The 18,653-nt window shown below is 35.6% G+C and overlaps 1 protein-coding gene across 1 annotated transcript in view; it reads left to right on the forward strand.

Moving 5' to 3' along the window:
* LOC306875700 (disintegrin and metalloproteinase domain-containing protein 23-like) overlaps positions 1-18,653 on the forward strand; it is a gene marked incomplete at both ends in the record, with an annotated part of 36,004 nt that overhangs the window by 13,611 nt on the left and 3,740 nt on the right. The window contains 18 exons of the mRNA XM_079426401.1: positions 937-983; positions 2,383-2,448; positions 2,969-3,037; positions 4,614-4,780; positions 4,872-4,956; positions 5,969-6,056; positions 6,179-6,230; positions 7,035-7,134; positions 8,261-8,332; positions 8,464-8,550; positions 9,061-9,141; positions 9,245-9,295; positions 10,172-10,235; positions 12,824-12,929; positions 14,744-14,863; positions 14,967-15,135; positions 15,275-15,386; positions 17,186-17,276. Of these exons, the coding sequence (XP_079282527.1) occupies positions 937-983; positions 2,383-2,448; positions 2,969-3,037; positions 4,614-4,780; positions 4,872-4,956; positions 5,969-6,056; positions 6,179-6,230; positions 7,035-7,134; positions 8,261-8,332; positions 8,464-8,550; positions 9,061-9,141; positions 9,245-9,295; positions 10,172-10,235; positions 12,824-12,929; positions 14,744-14,863; positions 14,967-15,135; positions 15,275-15,386; positions 17,186-17,276 (1,627 nt within the window). The remainder of the gene's footprint in view (positions 1-936; positions 984-2,382; positions 2,449-2,968; positions 3,038-4,613; positions 4,781-4,871; positions 4,957-5,968; positions 6,057-6,178; positions 6,231-7,034; positions 7,135-8,260; positions 8,333-8,463; positions 8,551-9,060; positions 9,142-9,244; positions 9,296-10,171; positions 10,236-12,823; positions 12,930-14,743; positions 14,864-14,966; positions 15,136-15,274; positions 15,387-17,185; positions 17,277-18,653) is intronic.

Genomic DNA, 18,653 nt, shown 5'->3' on the forward strand with positions numbered 1-18,653 from the left:
AGCAGACGCTTTTATCCAAAGCGACTTACATTGCATTCAAGTTACAGTTCTTTTTTCTTTTTACATTTTATCAGCTCTTGCTGATAAATAGATATATAGATGTGCTTAAGTCATATTAAGTCCTAAGAACTCCTAAATTCAACTATTTGTTTTAATTAAACTTATTTGCTATTAAAATGTAATTATGTGTCCAAAAACATTACATCCCATTCAAAGCATGTTATTTGAAAGTATATAAGTGCTCTTTTTAAAGTATGCCAAAGTGTACTTCTTTTCACAAGGAGTTTACGGTATTATTTTATTCTTCTGTAGAACACAAAATCAGATGTTTTAGAAAGCGTTCTTGCTGCTCTTTAAAAAAACTGCACCAGTAAACACTACTATTAACATAGCTCATATGATTTGTTTACTTTTTGTATATTTCTATAGCTTTTTACAGACTATAATTAACATCATTATTCACTTTTAAAATAATACAGTTCAAAATAGTAGTGTTCTATATTTTAGGGTGAAGTTTTTCTTTAAAAAGTATATTTCAACAAATGTCTGTATGAGTCTGCTGGCTGCTTTGTAGTAGACAGAAAAAAGAAGAGCATTTAAACGACTACAAATAAAGAAAAAAATCAGTTAGTTAGTGAGTAGTACGAGTTACCTTGTGAATCCTTTAAAAGACTGAAAAGATTTCACAGCACATAACTTTTAGCTGAGTTCATTATACCGCAGGAGCACTGGATGCCCTTTTTTTGGCAGTAAAATTATCTGCATGTTGTTTGGAGAATAGAGAATATGTTAATTTTTTTCACTGAATACAATGTTACACTTTTGTTAGAGATTAAAATTCTCTTTGGGGAGGGACACTAAGAACTTGAATCCCTGAAGAGACCAACAAAAGCGTAGGAAAAGCTGACAAGCAAACACTTGTTTGTGTGTGCACAGGCATGGAGGAGGATTTGTCTTGGCTTCGACGGAGGAAAAAGCGAGCTGTAAGGGTTTGAGAAGGATGCAGCTGATGCTGGATACAGGCCACAGAGTGATCCACTGCAGAGCAGAGCAAGAACACTATAAATGACACTCTATGCAAACCAGCACACATTCCAAAATATCAGACAGATTGACTCAGACTTGTGCAATAGCAGTAGCAATAGTACTGGCACTTTTACTACACAAAGGTTGCATCCCAATTTGCATACTATCTATACTAGACTGTATTAATATATTCTAAATTTTAGTCAATTAAAAACAGCATGATGGATTTCAGAAATATGCATCCATTCATGGTTTTTGGGTTAATGTTGCACACAAGCCGTGGGATGGCTGAGGAGGAGGAGTTCGTGACTCAACTTTTCAGCTGCAGACAAAAGGTCAAAGCTGCCACAGTAGTTTTAAATGCATGAACGTAAAACATCAAGTAACTATGAATGAATTAGGTAATTTGTTACATTCGTTAATTATTTGATTTAGTTTTATGAACTAGTAAAATTTACTAATAATGGTGTGCAAAAGATTTGGATTCACAAGACATTTTTACGATTTTGAAAAGAATCGATGCTTCTGTAGCTATTATGGATCAATCAATCAGTTTTATTTGTCATGGGAAAACCCCATTTTGAAATAAATAAATTCATATTTGTAGTCAGAGAGGACGCATTAAGTTGATCAAAAGACACAGTAAAGACATTATAATTTTACAGTACCAAAAAAATCTATTTCAAATAAGCAAACTTCATATTCATCACAGAATCCTGAAATTGTGTCACAGTTTCCACACACAAAACAAAGAATAAATAAATAAACAGCACAACTGTGTTCATCATTGACAATAATAAGAGGTGTTTCAATCAACATATTAAAATGATTTCTGAAGTATCATGTGACACTAAAGACCGAAACACTTAACATTTTAAAATATATTCAAATACAAACAGTTATTTAAAATTGTAATACTATTTTATAGTATTACTGTTTTGCTATATTTATTATTAAATAAATGTAGCTTTGGTGAACATCAGAAGCTTTCCAAAACATTAAAAAAATATTGCTGACCACAAACTTTTGAACAGTAGTTTCTGCCTTTTTCCATCTCTGTGAAAACTGCATGCTTTCAGTGTGCAGGAAGCAGCCAGTCTTGAGGCCATTAATTAAACTGAAGCTCATCAATTAAATTAGTATGTTGTAGAAGTTTGTAAATTGGGATCCGGCCAAGAACTTTGATCCAGAACAATGCACATTCTTTCATCCCACGAAAGTAACAGCATCCCATTATGAGGGTTTGTGATGTCTGAAAGTGCAGAACACTTTTATCTGTTTGTGAGGAGCATTCATACAGCATTTGTAAGATGGGAAATAAGCTGAGCCATGTTTTTTCTCCTGTTTCTCTTCCAGATGCCCAGGAACGTGTTTGAGGAGATGAAGTACATTGAACTGATGATCGTCATTGACCACAGCATGGTGTGTTTTAATGCTGTTTGACAATATTAGCACTGTATGTGAAAGTATCATTGGGCTTCTAATTACTTAGCATACTTTTAAACTTTTAGTACTTATAATGAAAATAATGTACTTCGTCAGAATTCACTTGCAAGTGCAATGTAATGTTTCGGACACTTATTTGCATGTTAATTGCTATTTTTTGACACACTTCATTATGACTTAAGTACATCTTTATATGTAATTCCATAATTTTATCATTTTTGAAATATGGTTAAACTACTACTGAATATCCTGACCAGCATTTATGATAAACTAAAATATATGTCAATACCATTTCTTAAACTTGTACGTCATGTATTTAAATATATTTGTAATGATAGTTTAGTAGCCTACATTTTAAATATAATAATAACTTTGGTTACACCTTATTTTAAGGTGTCCTTTTTACAATGGAATTATACTGATAAAGTTTGAGTGTTTGTTTGATCTTTTGATTTAATGATTATATAATTGTAACTATGTGAATATTCTCCCACAGTTTAAGAGAGTGAGGACCAAGCAACAAACACGCAACCATGCCAAATCTGTGGTCAACCTGGTGGATGCTGTGAGTTTCAGTGTTATTAAAACAACCTTAATGATTAGTTTATAGTGAACAGTTTGTGTTAATAATTCATTTAACAATATAGAGCTGGCTTTCAGAAACCTCTAGTGGTTTCTGGACCTTTAAAGAAGAGAGAGTGTGATAGAAATGCTGAAATGTTCTTCTAAAATTAGCATTTTTATCAGGCTCCTATATTTATGTTTAGTTATTTCACTTTAATTGCATAGAAAATTATCTATACATTGCCATTAGAATACATTTGCTGAACCTTAACATAGGAGCCTGATAAAAAAATGCATATTTTAGATCAAAATTCCAGACGGCTTTTGCATCTGAACTTTTCATATATGTGACCCTGGACCACAAAACCAGTCTTAAGTCGCTGGGGTATATTTGTAGCAATAGCCAAAAATACATTGTATGGGTCAAAATTATCAATTTTTCTTTTATGCCAAAAATCATTAGGATATTAAGCAAAGATCATGTTCCATGAAGATATTTAGTAAAGATATTAAAACGTAATTTTTGATTAGTAATATGCATTGCTAAGAACGTCATTTGGACAACTTTAAAGGCAATTTTATCGATATTTAGATTTTTTGCACTCTCAGATTCCAGATTTTCAAATAGTTTTATCTCAACCAAATATTGTCCTATCCTAACAAACCATACACCAATGTAAAGCTTATTTATTCAGCTTTCATATGATGTATGGGAAGTCGTGGCCTAATGTTAGCGAGTCGGACTTGTAATCCGAAGGTTGCGGGTTCGAGTCTCCGGCCGGCATGAATTGTAGGTGGGGGAGTGAATGTCCAGCGCTCTCTCCACCCTCAATACCACGACTGAGGTGCCCTTGAGCAAGGCACCGATCCCCAACTGCTCCCCGGGTGCTGCAGCATAAATGGCTGCCCACTGCTCCGGGTGTATGTTCACGGTGTGTGTGTGTTTACTGCTGTGTGTGTGCACGTTGGATGGGTTAAATGCAGAGCACGAATTCCGAGTATGGGTCACCATACTTGGCTGAATGTCACTTCTCTTCACTTATGTATAAATCTCAATTTCAAAAAATTTACACTTATGACCGGTTTTGTGGTCCATGGTCACATACAGTTCCCTCCAAAAGTATTGGAACAGTAAAGACAAAATTTCTCTGTTGGCTGTGGAGTCGAGACATTTACAAATATGATTAAAAGATGAATATGAGACAAAACTACAGAATGTCACATTTTATTATTGGGTGATTCAACACATACGTGTTTTATTGATATATGTATCTACTTTCCTGTAGCTCATATAGTAGAGCACGGCGCTAGCAACGCCAAGGTCATGGGTTCGATTCCCAGGGAAAGCAAGAGCTGATAAAATGTAAAAACTGTAACTTGAATGCAATGTAAGTCGCTTTGGATAAAAGCGTCTGCTAAATGCATAAAAAATTTAAAAATGTAAAAAAATGTATCAATGAATGGGAATTATGGGACAGTTCACCTTTAATTTTATTTATGGGTAGACAGGAAGTGAGGAAGAATGAGGGGATTGCGATAAATAACTTTCTCTGCTCTTTTTGTCTGTCTGATGGAAGATCTTTAAAGAACACCTGAACACACGTGTGGTGCTGGTCGCTGTGGAGATCTGGACGGACAAGGATCACATTCCCGTTAGTGTGATTCCATTCGAAATGCTGCGAAACTTTTCCAAATATCGACAGCAGCACATCAGGCAGCACGCAGATGCAGTGCATCTGTTCTCGTGAGTTCATATTTGTTCATATTAACTGCTCACACACACATCACGTGTGGAAGTGAAGTGTGCATAATGAACCTTCCGTGTGTGTCTGCAGTAACATGACGTTTCACTATGCTCGGAGCAGCCTAGCGTATTTTGGAGGGGTGTGTTCTGTCAGTCGTGGGGTTGGTATCATTGAGGTCAGTAAATCACATGACAGCAAACGTCCAACTCGTCAAAAAGTGTCAAAAGGAAATGTTCTATATAGGAGTGAACACTACTACAGCTTGTTTTACACAGTCACCTAACTCTCAGTGTACCAAAATCACATAAAATGTCTACAAAAATTACATTAATATTCAAACATCATGTTTTTGAGTCTCTTATGCTTACCAAGACTGAATGAACCAAAATACAGTAAGAACTGTAATATTGTGAAAAATTGCAATTTAAAATAATTGTTTTCTATTTCAATCTATTTTAAAATGTAATGTACGCCTGTGATGTAAAGCTGAATTTTCAGCATCATTACTCCAGTCTTCAGTGTCACATGATTCTTCAGAAATCATTCCAATATTCTGATTTGCTGCTCATTTCTTCTTATTATTAATAATATTGAAAACAGTTGTGCTGCTTCATTTGTTTTGTGGAAATCATGATACTTTTTTCAGAATTATATGCTGAATCGAAAATTCAAAAGAACAGTATTTATTTCAAATATAAATCTGTTTGTAAAATTATACTTTTGTCCAGTTTAAAATGTCATTGCTGAATAAAAGTATTGATTTTGAATGTACATTATGAAAATTATGACTCAAATCACATCATTTAATTTATATCCTTGAAAACTAAATTGACCATTCTTATTTTTAATTGATTTATAATTATTTTGACAATTAATCTGCCCTTGTAATCTTTAATTAAAAAAACAAACATAAAATCCCCCTCCCCGTGTGATTAAATGATCCAATCAATTCCCAAAGTCCAGCCTTTCATTTTTTTTCTTATTTGAGAAGCTGTTTCACTCATATACGTCACGATAGGGAAAAAAAGCAATTGAAACTTCTATTTCATGCTAACTTTAAACTCAGATGAAGTGTATTCTTTCTTAGTTGCTTTATTTGTGTGTGTGTGTGTGTGTGTGTTCGTGTTTGTGTGTGTGTGTGTGTGTTCGTGTGTGTGTGTGTGTGTGTGTGTGTGATGTCTGTGCAGTTTGGCTCTACGTGGACGATGGCACCACTGCTGGCCCAGAGTTTGGCTCAGAATCTTGGTATTCAATGGGATTCAGCATCAAAAAGAAGTATACACTCATTTAAAAGTCTTGCTTACGTAACTACTTTGATACTGACATAAAATATTAAGAAATGACTGATTGATTGAATATGTGCGTGCGTGTGTGTGTGTGTGTTCTGTTTTTCTCAGAGGATTGTTGGTGCATGAACTCCTGGCTGGGCTGTATCATGGAGGACACTGGGTAAGATGATCCAGACACACATTTTGTGATATATAGGGATCAACAATGACAAGTCTATATAAAGTATACTATCATTGTGACTCCTGTATGTGTGTGCATCTGTGTGTTTGTGTGTGTGTGTGCATGTTTATGTGGTTTATGAGGACACAAATTTGTATAATGACATGGGTATGACAGAGGTATTACAATATGAAGGTGGTTTATGAGGACACTGCCTATGTCCCTGTAATTCAAAAGGCTTAAAAAACATACTAAATGGTGTTTTTTTGAAAATCTTAAAATGCACAAAGTCTCCTGTGAGGGCTAAGTTTAGGTGTAGGAGTTAGTGTAGGGCAATAGCGCACACAGTTTGTTCAGTATAAAAACCATTATGCCTATGGAGAGTCCCCATAAACCACAAAAACCAACATGTGTGTGTGTGTGTGTGTGTGTGTGTGTGTGTGTCCGTTCAGTTTTGACATCACTACGTGGCCACCTATAAACATCATTACTTACTACACACAAACATACAATAGAATTTAAAATATAATTAACATCAGCTCACCTGCTGATACACACTGTGTGTTTTATTGACTGTGTGCATGTGTGTGATATCAAATTATCATCGAATGTACACAGTGTTGTTATTTCTTATTAATATAATGAGTATTTTAAATATTATGCATCTCAGTGGGTCTGTCAGTGGAATGCATGTCATTTGCATGACAGAACAGAAATAGAGACAAACAATCCCTCAAAGTGTGAACTTTGGCTTCTTTACGTCAGCTATGAAAACTTTCTCCCTGCATTTGTCTCTCTTCTCAGGGTTCAGCACACGCGGACTTTCTCTAAGTGCAGTATCACCGATTTTAAAGAGTTCCTGTTGAAGGGAGGAGGATCCTGCCTCTTTAACAAACCCAGCAAGGTCAGACATCACCATTAACATCACCTTCATCAGTATTTATTCAAAAGTAACAAGATTCAGAATGAGAAAGTATAAGGTTTTTTTTTTTTCTGGTTTCCTTGTGCTATCAAAGTTTGCCAGGTTTACACGTCCACGAGTCAAGTCTCTTCCTCTCTCGAAAAATGTGTTTCTTCCATTGGTGAACTGTATCTAATTTTTTGCCCTTGAGGAAAAGAAGTACACTTCACTTAAAAAAGAGTACATACTTTTAAAAAAAATTGCAAATAATATACTTTAAAAGAATAGACTTGAGTGTAATGTTTCAGACACTTGAATGGAAATTAAAATGAAAAGATATTATAGTTGAAATTGATGTTAAATGCAATTAGTTGAATTTTAGAGTGTTTTAACCCACTTAAGTAGGATGTACATCTTTATATAATTTCATAATTGCTTCTATTGTCTTTGAAATATGTTTAAAGTGCACTGCAGAATGTACTGCTAATCATATACTGTATTAAAAAAATAAAATATACCTTAATGTCATTTCTATTGAAACTTCATGTTTTTAAATATATTTGTAATTACACATTTGTAATGATGAAGCTGCAATTTAATACATTTAAAATGTAATATTGAATAATACAGTTAAAATGATAATCCAGTACTTTACATGTGCTTTAGTATGTTAGTCAACACATTAAAATAACTTTGCTTAACAGCATGACAAAACACACTGATTTAAATAGTTAAACCTTTAAATTGACATTTTTACAAAGTGTACTTAAGTGTGTTAAGAAACAGTCATGAAAGTGTCTCTCTTTAAGGACACTTAAGTGACATTGTAGTTCATTAATATTATATTATCTACAGTTTAGTTTTTTTAATGTGGTTAACAGGTTAATGTGTCTACATGCCTAATCTAAATATGACCAAATTTTAATTCATATTTGAATATTCTTGTACCTTTTTTTATCATATCTATATTGCGAAATTATATTTAGTTAATAGATAATGTCTTTATGTGACTCCATCCTTCGCCTTTAGCTGTAACTGAGAACAGTTCATATCACATCTGTTTGGCTCAGATGTTTGCAAATCTCTTCATCAAGATTGTGGTGCCTGTTTTTGCATGCGTGTTCTGCAGCTGTTTGAAGACACAGAGTGTGGAAATGGATATGTGGAAGTGGGAGAAGAGTGTGACTGTGGACCAAGAGAAGTGAGTTCACAAGATACACTAGACGGCACTAAAATAACTTCTGTACAGTACGCCTACAGTATTCAGCTGTGTGTGTGTGTGTGTGTGTGTGTGTGTGTGTGTGTGTATGTGTGTGTGTGTGTGTGTTATAGGGGTGCATTAAAGAGTGCTGTAAAAAGTGCTCTCTGTCTAACGGTGCTCACTGCAGCGACGGACCCTGCTGCAATAACACATGTCTGGTGAGAGTCATAGAGTTTTATAAATGTATATTAATTTATTGATAATGTATTTTTTTATATATGTTTGTTGTAGTGCTATCAAATGATTAATTGCGATTAATCGCATCCAAAATAAAAAGGTTTTGTTTACATAATATATGTGCGTGTGTGTACTGTGTATTTTTATTATGTATATATAAATACACACACATGCATATATATTTTAAGAAAAATATGTTGTTTATATATTAAATATATTTATTTATATATAATATAAATTATATGAGTATAAATATATACATGTAAATACATGTAAATATTTTCAAAATATATACTGTATGTGTGTGTATGCATAATAAATAGACACAGTACACACATATGTAAACAAAAACTTTTATTTTGGATGCGATTAATCACAATTAATCGCTTGACAGCACTAGTTTGTTGTGGTTGAACATTGAATACAATTAAGCAGACTTATTTTTCTAAAGGTGTATGTGAAAGTTGTCTCTCTTTCTCTCTCTGTCTCAGTTCTATCCTCGAGGTTACTCGTGTCGCTATGCAGTAAATGACTGTGATATTTCAGAGATGTGCTCAGGAGACTCAGGGCTGGTCAGTGACATGCAGTATCAGCACTACTTCAAACACATATAACGGCCTGATTATCCATGTTTTTATTGAATCTTTCTTTAAGTGTGTGTGTGTGTGTTTGCAGTGCCCTCCCAATCTACACAAGCAGGATGGTCACTTCTGCTCCCTCGACCAGGTACACACATAAAAACATAACTGCTACAGTGCCAGTTTACTCTGAAAAATGCAATATTTAATGTAAATCTACAAGCTATCAATTCATTATTCATAAACTGATTATAATAGAAGCTATTAAAGCTGCTAGTCCACCTAAACCTGATGATGATGATATTATTTATTAGTGGTCGACCAATAAGGATTTTTGTAAATGACCAATGACAGTACAGTATCTGCAGCAGAAAGCAGGGTGAGCGATGGCTAGTCCTCTCAAAATCTCAAAGCCTTTCTGATATAAAAGCTTATGCTTGAATGCTAGCAATTAGTTTTATAGCCACATGTGTGTACACGAATCAAAATTTCTTTACAAAATTTACTTTTTTAAAGATATTGCATGATAAGAAACAAAGAGTTTTTATACAGGGTTATTTTTATTTATTTATTTTTTGTTTGTTTGGTCAATACATAATTCACCTACTTCCATGTGTGTAATTTAATCAACTATCGGAAATGATAATGGTAGAAATTTAATAAATTGATGAAAAAGTAAACAAATAAAATTGAAATACATTTGTGATTAGTACAAAACCGTAGTAGCAAGTTGTGTAAATTAGTATAAAATTAGTATAAAATTGGTAATCAGACTAAATTAAATATATTCTCAGAAAATTACATTAGCCCTTAATAATTAGCATATTTTGGTCAAGCAGACACTGTTATTAGTATTGATGTAGTATTGATTATCTTAAAAAGGCCAGTAATTGGCTGATTAATCTGCCTGATTGATATTTCAATATCTTTTTCACCATTTATTAGTGAGATTGTGTTGTCTTTTCAGGGTAAAGCTCTCTTCATAAAGCTCATTTGAATTTGAATTTTAAATTTCTCTTTTCAGGGTCGCTGCTATGCTGGAGAGTGCAAAACGAGAGACAGTCAGTGTAAATATGTGTGGGGTCCAAGTGAGTGACCATTTCCTGTCGTCATTAACAGCCAATCAGCAGTCTGCTCCACTTTGAACTGCATATACACCTTACTTTGCAACACAGATGTGAAGTATTTTCTACAGAGCCCCTAAGGGAAAAAATGATGGCAAAAAACTAGATGGTGAACTACTGTAGATAGACCAGATGGTGAACACTATTAACTACAATGATTACATGTTGCGATTAAACTTTGCGATTAAACGTTGCAATTAAGCAAAATTTGGTAGTTTTATATGTTGTTCCAGGGTTAGCATCAACTGAGGTCTTCTGGGGGGTTGGCATCATCTATTCTCAGGTGTTCGGTCATCTCAGACTTTCGTAAGCGTTGTATCCAGACTGAAGCTTGTGTAATTCTTAGTTGCCTCAGGATGCAAGTCCCGTGGCAGAAACAAAGAAGCAAATACAGACGAAATTATCGGAGCTGCTGTTCCAACCAAGCAAAGATGATGTGTTCAACCCAAACAAAAGAATGATAATGTGCATTTGACCAGATATAGCTGAAGTACAAAGTTACGAGATGCATTATGTGAATGCTTGGCTAAAAAGATGTGTCTTGAATCTAGATTAAATAGAGAGTGTGTCTGAACCTCGAACGTTATCAGGAAGGCTATTCCAGAGTTTGGGAGCCAAATGCGAAAAAGCTCTACTTCCTTTAGTGGACTTTGCTATCCTAGGTACTACAAAGAGTCCAGAGTCCTAGTTTTTTCGCCCAATCTGAACCAAACCAGTGCAGAAAAATTCTCTGGACAGTGAATATCAATAATTATGAAAAAAGTTGAAATTTCGACTCACTGTCACAATGGGACGCCAAAACGTTCGAAAGTGGAGGGCCAATTTTACGAAAAAGGCTATAGCTCGTGAACAAAATTAGATATCTTCACCAAACTCGGTACATGTATTAGCTCAATCTTTGGTAAAATAAAAAAATTTGTGCAGCACTGCCACTTGGTGGCGCTATAAGATGGAAAAAAACATCAAAACAGTTATAACTATGCAAGAGTTAGATAAAATGACCTGAAAATCGGTATGCAGTGTCTTGGTCATAAGTGTCTATGAGGACATTGGTGTATCTCAAAAAACATGGCCGCCATCGGCCAATGAGGTTTGAGCACCTATTAGACAAGGTTAATGGATGTCAATCTGAACGAAACTCGGTGGGCATGTTCAACTCATGGCCCTTAAACTGTGTAAGAAGTTTGAAAGAAATCGGCCACTAGTTGGCGCTAACAAAATTTGGCTCTGTATTCACGTGGTATTTCACATCCACACAATATGCATATCATATGATAGATATCCTCCTAATGCACGACTTTGCCTCAAGAACTTTTGCTGTAAATCAAATCATTCATTAATTATTCACAAATATGTGAAAAACCTTTTGCGAACTAGTCCCTGGTTTTTCGCTCAATCTCAATCAAACCACTGTAGCGCAATTCTCTGGACTCTCTATATCAGTGTTTTTCAAACCTGTCCTACAAGCACCCCTGCCCTGCAAATTTGTATTTCTCCCTTATCAGACACACCTGATTCAGGTCTTGCAGTCTCTACTAACGAGCTGATGAGATTAATCAGGTGTGTCTGATAAGGGAGACATACAAAATGTGCAGGGCAGGGGTACTTGTAGAACAGGTTTGAAAACCACCGCTCTAGATCAATAATTATCAAAACATTTTTGAATTTTGTCCTTTGCTTAGCTACAATGGGCTCATTTAATAAGGGCCACATATACCCAAACGCCTATAAAACCTAAATGAAAACTCAAAACTTTACGAAACTAGGTGAAATCATGTGTCATATGACTCTTAACAAGCATGCAAAGTGTCATGGAGTTCGGGCCATAGGTGATGCTATAACAGTTTAAAAAAGCCTTCAAAAACAATATTTGTACAGAAAATGACCTCAAATTGTAGAATATGTCTAATGCTGTCAATCAAATCGTTCATTAAATATTCACAAAACCTACTTTTGCGAACTAGTCCTAGGTTTTTTACTCAATCTCGATCAAACCACTGCTGTAATCTCTGGACTCTCGATCAATAATTATCAAAAAAATGGCCTAAACCCTAAAAGCATAAGGATCGAACCCCAGTTATTGCTGCTTGCAGCTATATTTGTTATTGTATTTCTGATGCTGTCTATTTTATCAGTGAAGAAATTCAAGTCATTACTATTAAACTGTAAGGGCATCTTGTTCTCCATCTCATTTTTGTTTCATCAGCATTTCAGTTTCATTAGCTGCTATAGGTTGATAACTAGAAGAATAACAGTGCAGTAAAACTATTTGCACTACAAACCAGTATGTTTATGAGTGTGATAATGAATTAATGTAACAAATACTACTCTGCAGCATCAAATGGCATAAAGGACAGCTGTACAGTACAGCTAACATAACTGGAAGCAATTGACACCTGAAGCCTCGCACATTCAAGTTACAAATGGCCACACCCACTCTTATATTAAAAATAAAGCCAATACTGTAAACTACCAGTATTTAAGCAATTGTATATATCCTTAGGTCTCACCTTTGTCTCCCACTTTCAGTCTTTTTGTCTGTTTTCATTCAGAGGCTGCGAGTTCGGAGAAGTTCTGTTATGAGAAGCTGAACACAGAGGGCTCAGAGAAGGGCAACTGCGGCCAAGACGGAGACAAATGGATCCAGTGCAGTAAGCAGTGAGTTACAAAGCATGTAAAACTCAACACTTCAATGCTATTACACTGTGGGCGGTAGCTTACAGGCCCAAGTCAAAAAGATCCCAGCAATCACTATGATATTCTGATCTAGATATGTCTCATGTTCTAGTGATTTTTCACCCTTTTTTACTTGGAAAAAATCATCTGATTGCTTAGACAAGTAATGGCACATCTCTCCTCAAGCTGCAATGAAGTATGATTCATTTCTGCAGCACAAACAGTAGAGCAAACACTCTAAAGTTTATTACTTATGGTTACTGGTTAAAATGGTTGCAAATACAAATTAGAGCTTAAACCAATGCCTGAGACCTTTTTAAAACTTTAGCTTTCTACAAAACTCTACAGATCATCAGAGCTTATTTATTCACTTTCATTTTAAAGGGATAGTAATTGGATAGTGCTGGATAACATGATTGGTAATATCTATTTGTATGGAAAAACAAACATTTTTTGTATTTTTGTATTTGTTAACACTGTTATATGCATATTTCTTTCTTTCTGCTAAAAGCTAGCAGTGTCATTATAATAAAATCAACTGATGTGTTGTTCAGTTTAGACAGTCTTTAGGAAGCAGAATCAAACGGTATTATCAAATATTGTGAATGTGTTAAAAATGATTGTGTTAAAAACATTTAAAGGGGTCATATGATGTTATTTTAAAGATCATTATTTTGTGTATTTGGTATAACAGATGTTGACATGCTTTAATGTTCAAAAAACACATAATTTTTCAAATACTGTACATTAATGTAATTCCTCTATGCCCCGCCTCTCTCTAACGTGTCTTTTTCTACAAAGCCTCTCCTTCCAACAAGTGCAGTCTGCTCTGATTGGCCAGCTGAAACAGTGCATTGTGATTGGCCGAACACCACAAGCGCGAGTCGGAAATGTAACACCCCTTACCATTATCGTGAGCTTCAGCTTTCAAAATAAATATAAAGTTAAGACAGATAATAATGTCCTTGGTATTACCATCAGTTCAAGCCCGAAAGGGGAACAGAGTCGTGACAGACACAGTGATGATGCTCATATGTGTTTGCAGTACACATGCCGCGGTTAAGACAGCTGACCCCACTGTTTTGTGACCCTGTCTCTCTCTCTCTCACGCACACACACACACACACGACGCGTTACTCTACACTGCACAAAACGCCACATTTGAACAGTCCATAGCAAATACTAAAACTAATAACAAAACATATGTACAGTCACTGATTCAGAAGCGCCAGATTGTCATAGCAAAGTCGGAATTTACCCTTTTTTTTCAGAAATAGCCTTTGTGCACAGCCAGCCTTGTACTCTCCTAGGTTCACAAAACTGTCGTCCATAAAATGCGTTGCACAAATTCGAACATTTGGGTTGTGCTGTTCTGTTGTAAACACATCTTAACCAATGATTCCTAATTGCTTTCGGAAGGCCAAATAAAGTGCTTTTGCTTTCGCATAGAAACACAGTGTCTCCCTGACATGGCTGCATCAACTCTACTGCAGTTACTAAAACCACACCGCCTTTCTTTGCGTGAACATTTGTGTGGCATTACGCCAATGTTTCCACATCGTGACGTAGACATGTGGGGGTGTGTTTTAATGAGGTGTTTTAACCCGGTCTGGATCAGCCTTCTCTTCTAGATAAAATAAATCCTTTTGTGGTAGACTTTGAGCTTTGTGACTCTGCAGAACTTATACATGCACAAACAGTTACATAACACATTAAAGAAAAGGAAAAAAGAAATCTCTTGTGGCCGCTGGGGATGTTCTGGAGTCACTGTGATTTTTGTGCTGTCTCTATTGCAGTGATGTGTTTTGTGGATATCTGCTGTGCACTAACACTGGCAGAATCCCACGGATTGGAACTATAAAAGGAGAAGTCACTCCCACAAATTTCAACCATCAGGGCAGACTGATCGACTGCAGGTGAGACACACAGAGACAAATATATAATGCTGATTATCATGTATGATATGCTGGTAGTATCACACGGCTCCGATCTGAACACAATCACACACTGTTTTCGCAGCGGTGGTCACGTCTTGCTGGATGATCAGACTGATCTCGGGTATGTTGAGGATGGAACTCCATGCGGTCCGTCTATGATGTGTCTGGACAGGAAGTGTCTCCCTATTCAGTATCTGAACCTGAGCTCCTGTCCCACCGGACCCAACCGAAACGTCTGTTCCAGTCACGGGGTGAGACAAGCCTGACTGCACACACAGAATACAGTACATGCCATATTGAGGTTTTCTCGCTTATTCTGTATGAGCCTCCATTTCTCATTATACTATTATCTATTATGATAAGTTTTTTGGCCATTCTAAATTTAAACAGGTGTGCAGTAATGAGGCGACATGTACATGTGACACAACGTGGGCGGGGACAGATTGCAGTATGCCTGACCCTCCAAAAAAACCTCCCCCTGCTGAAGATGACGAACCCAAAGGTTTGTGGCTTTGCTCTGACACTAACACAGATACAAACACATAAATAGAGAGTGGAGCTTCTTCATACAACACCAGAAGAGATTTCAGTTTAAAACATGGTGAAATCTCTTGATATTTTGAATGGATTTATCTGAATGATTTACACACACATTCATTAAAAACACACTTTTTAGCAGCATTACTCCAGTCTTCAGGGTCACATGATCCTTCAGAAATCTCATGACGAAAACGCACTTCTGGGTACTTTTCTGCAAGACACTAAATACGTATCAATAAGTACATATCACTGCAGTTTCCAAAAGAAACAGTAGAGGCAGTAAAACTGTTGGCTTTTTTAATCTTTTTTGTTCACAGTTATGATCACAGCTCAATATATTTCACTTTCCAGACATAACAAGCTTGCTCTGTAGCTCAGCCGGCACAGAATTGGGCTTATAGGATGTGGAATCCTTGGGCACAAACACAAACATGACTCACGATGAAAAAGCTGAAAGATGACCGATCGAAAAACAAGCCAGCATGCTTGCAACTGGGTTTTACGTCACACTTGCTTTTGTTCATACTATCGGGTAGGTTTAGGTGTAGTGCAGATAGTACATTATTTTAAAACGTCTCGGGGCATTAGACTTATAGCGCCACTCAATGGACATTTCATGTCAGAATTGAAGTGGCATATACAAAACCAACATTACATAAAACGTACCACAGATGCGTTCATCTGTTCCAGGGAAAAAACTGAACACTCCTTTTTACCGGCACCCAGTGGACATTTCACATCAAATATGTTACGGAACGTACATGGCAGTATGTATTTCAGAGGTACATTTTCATCATGAGACCAGGAACGCTGATTTGCTGCTCAAGAAACATTTCAGATCAATGTTGAAAGCTGCTTAATTTTTTTTCTGTAAACCATGATACATTTTTCATGATTTTCTGATGAATAGACAGCTCAATAGAAGAAGCATATTTGAAATAGAAATCTTTTGTAAAGGCCCATTCACACCAAGAACACTAACTCTAATGATAACAATATTAGCGTGCGCAATGGATGACAATGCTCTGTTTATTATAAGAGTGTGCTGCAGTTTTGTCTCTCACCACTTTAAATTCTTTAAGAGCTTGAGCTCGTTTAAAGTGATTTCAGCAATATTCTTTCATCATGGAAATGTGTGGACTTCAGTATTCTAATCAAATTAGAACGATTATAACAGTTTTCTAGTTATAGTCATCATCCTTGGTGTGAACAATGTCTTTACTGTCACATTTGAGCAATTTAAAGCAGCATTCCTGAATAAAATATTAATTTCTTTAAAAAACAACATACTAATATAATTGTTAATTTTAGCTGTTTTTTATCCACTGCAGTGAAACTTTTTCGAATATAATAGTTAATACACAGTTCCTAAAATCACAATGGGAGGATGAAAACGTGAGTATATCAATGTAGATTTTTTTTATTATTATCATTATTTATGTTTAGTTTTTTTTGCCTTTGTATTGAACTTTTATAACTTCTTTAACAATGTGGTGCAATCCAGAACTCATTTCAGGTAACTTTTTCCATCTCATATTGGCTTAGACAGGATGAGATTTTTTGGCCAGCGTGTGAAATGATCGATCACAGTTTATTACTTTTTCACATGCAGGCTGAATGCCAGTATGGAAATTTGAAACTTTTAAAGGTGGCATAAAAATGCTAGATCTTGTAAAGACACTATTGGTTTTGCAGGAACCGAAATTTAGAGTTCTAGTGAATCAAAGCTCATGTCCCATTTTCCCACACTTGCCCAAACAGGTCCTAGTGCCACCAATCTCATCATAGGGTCGATCGCAGGGGCCATCCTGGTGGCAGCTATAGTCCTGGGTGGAACGGGCTGGGGGTTTAAGTAAGCACCGGTCTGCATGTCTCTTCGCTCTAACTACAGGCAACACTATACCTGCAGCTTACACTCGCCACGGTCTGGGTTTCTGCTGCAGACGCTTTACCAGGAAAGAAACGCTCTAAAATACTGGTCTGCAAGAGTCGCTGCAGCAGAACCTCAAACCAGCTTGAAGGGCCCAGCTGAAATCCTGACCTGCATGTTAAAATGACACACAACCTCAGTTGTCATTCAACAGCCGCAAGCCTCACAGACACAAGCCGGAGAGGCTGAATCTACATGGTGCAGAAAATGTTTGTGAATAGATAGTTTAGAATCAACTGAAGCTAACAGATTTAAATCGTTCAGACAATAGTTTAGTGAATTGTATTCAATGGTCTGTGCAATTAAATGTACAGTTAATTTCAGCCACAGTATTCTACTGTAGTAATTTATGGACTTAAACATAACAACAACTCATTTTACACAATCAGTCATACAACTATATACCGCATTAGCAGCTGTTCGTATAGGCTGCTATACATAAGCCATCCGCCGTGTTGGTACAGTCAAAGCCCGTTTTTAAACATGTGAGATCAAGTCTGAGTCTGCAACCTAGTAATTACTGAATTAATTATATACATAACAACTGAAATAAATATAAGAATATATGAAAACGAATATACTATAAGATTATACTTTACTGCAAACTGAATGCAGTGTTTAGACACTTAATAGCATGTTAATTGTAATTAAATTAAAATGTATTAGTTTTAATTAATATTAAATACAATTAGCTGAAACTTTTTTCACCCTCTAAAGTACATTATTACTTCTGTTATCTTACTGTATATATATACAAAGTACTGCTGAATATACAAACAACCATGTTAGTCATCAAAATAAGTGTACTTTAAAGCATGACAAAAGATTATTAAAACAAATATTTAAAAATTAAAATTTACATTTAAAAATTTGACTGCATTTTTTAAAGTACAGTATTTTACAAACGTATTTTACAAATATAAGTACAGAAAGTGCACATTCAATACAAATACATGCACTTCTTTTTCACAAGGGATCCTGTGCCATTTTCAAAAATAGCTTTTTAATGTGACTGATGAACAGTATCTGAAATGTTGACCGTTCCAAGACAGTGGACACTTGGAGGTGTCTGGAGCAGTCTAATGCGGTATCTAGTATACAGCCATGGCCAAGTTTTGAGTGACACAAATATTCATTTTTACAAAATCTGCTACTTCAGTGTTTTTAGATCTTTTTGTCAGATGTTACTATGGTATACTGAAGTATAATTACAAGCATTTCATAAGTGTCAAAGGCATTTATTGACAATTACATTAAGTTTATGCAAAGACTACTTTTTCTAGACCTCTTCTGCAATTT

The sequence above is a fragment of the Barbus barbus genome (assembly GCF_936440315.1).
Source record: "Barbus barbus genome assembly, chromosome: 10".
Taxonomy (NCBI): Eukaryota; Metazoa; Chordata; class Actinopteri; order Cypriniformes; family Cyprinidae; genus Barbus; species Barbus barbus.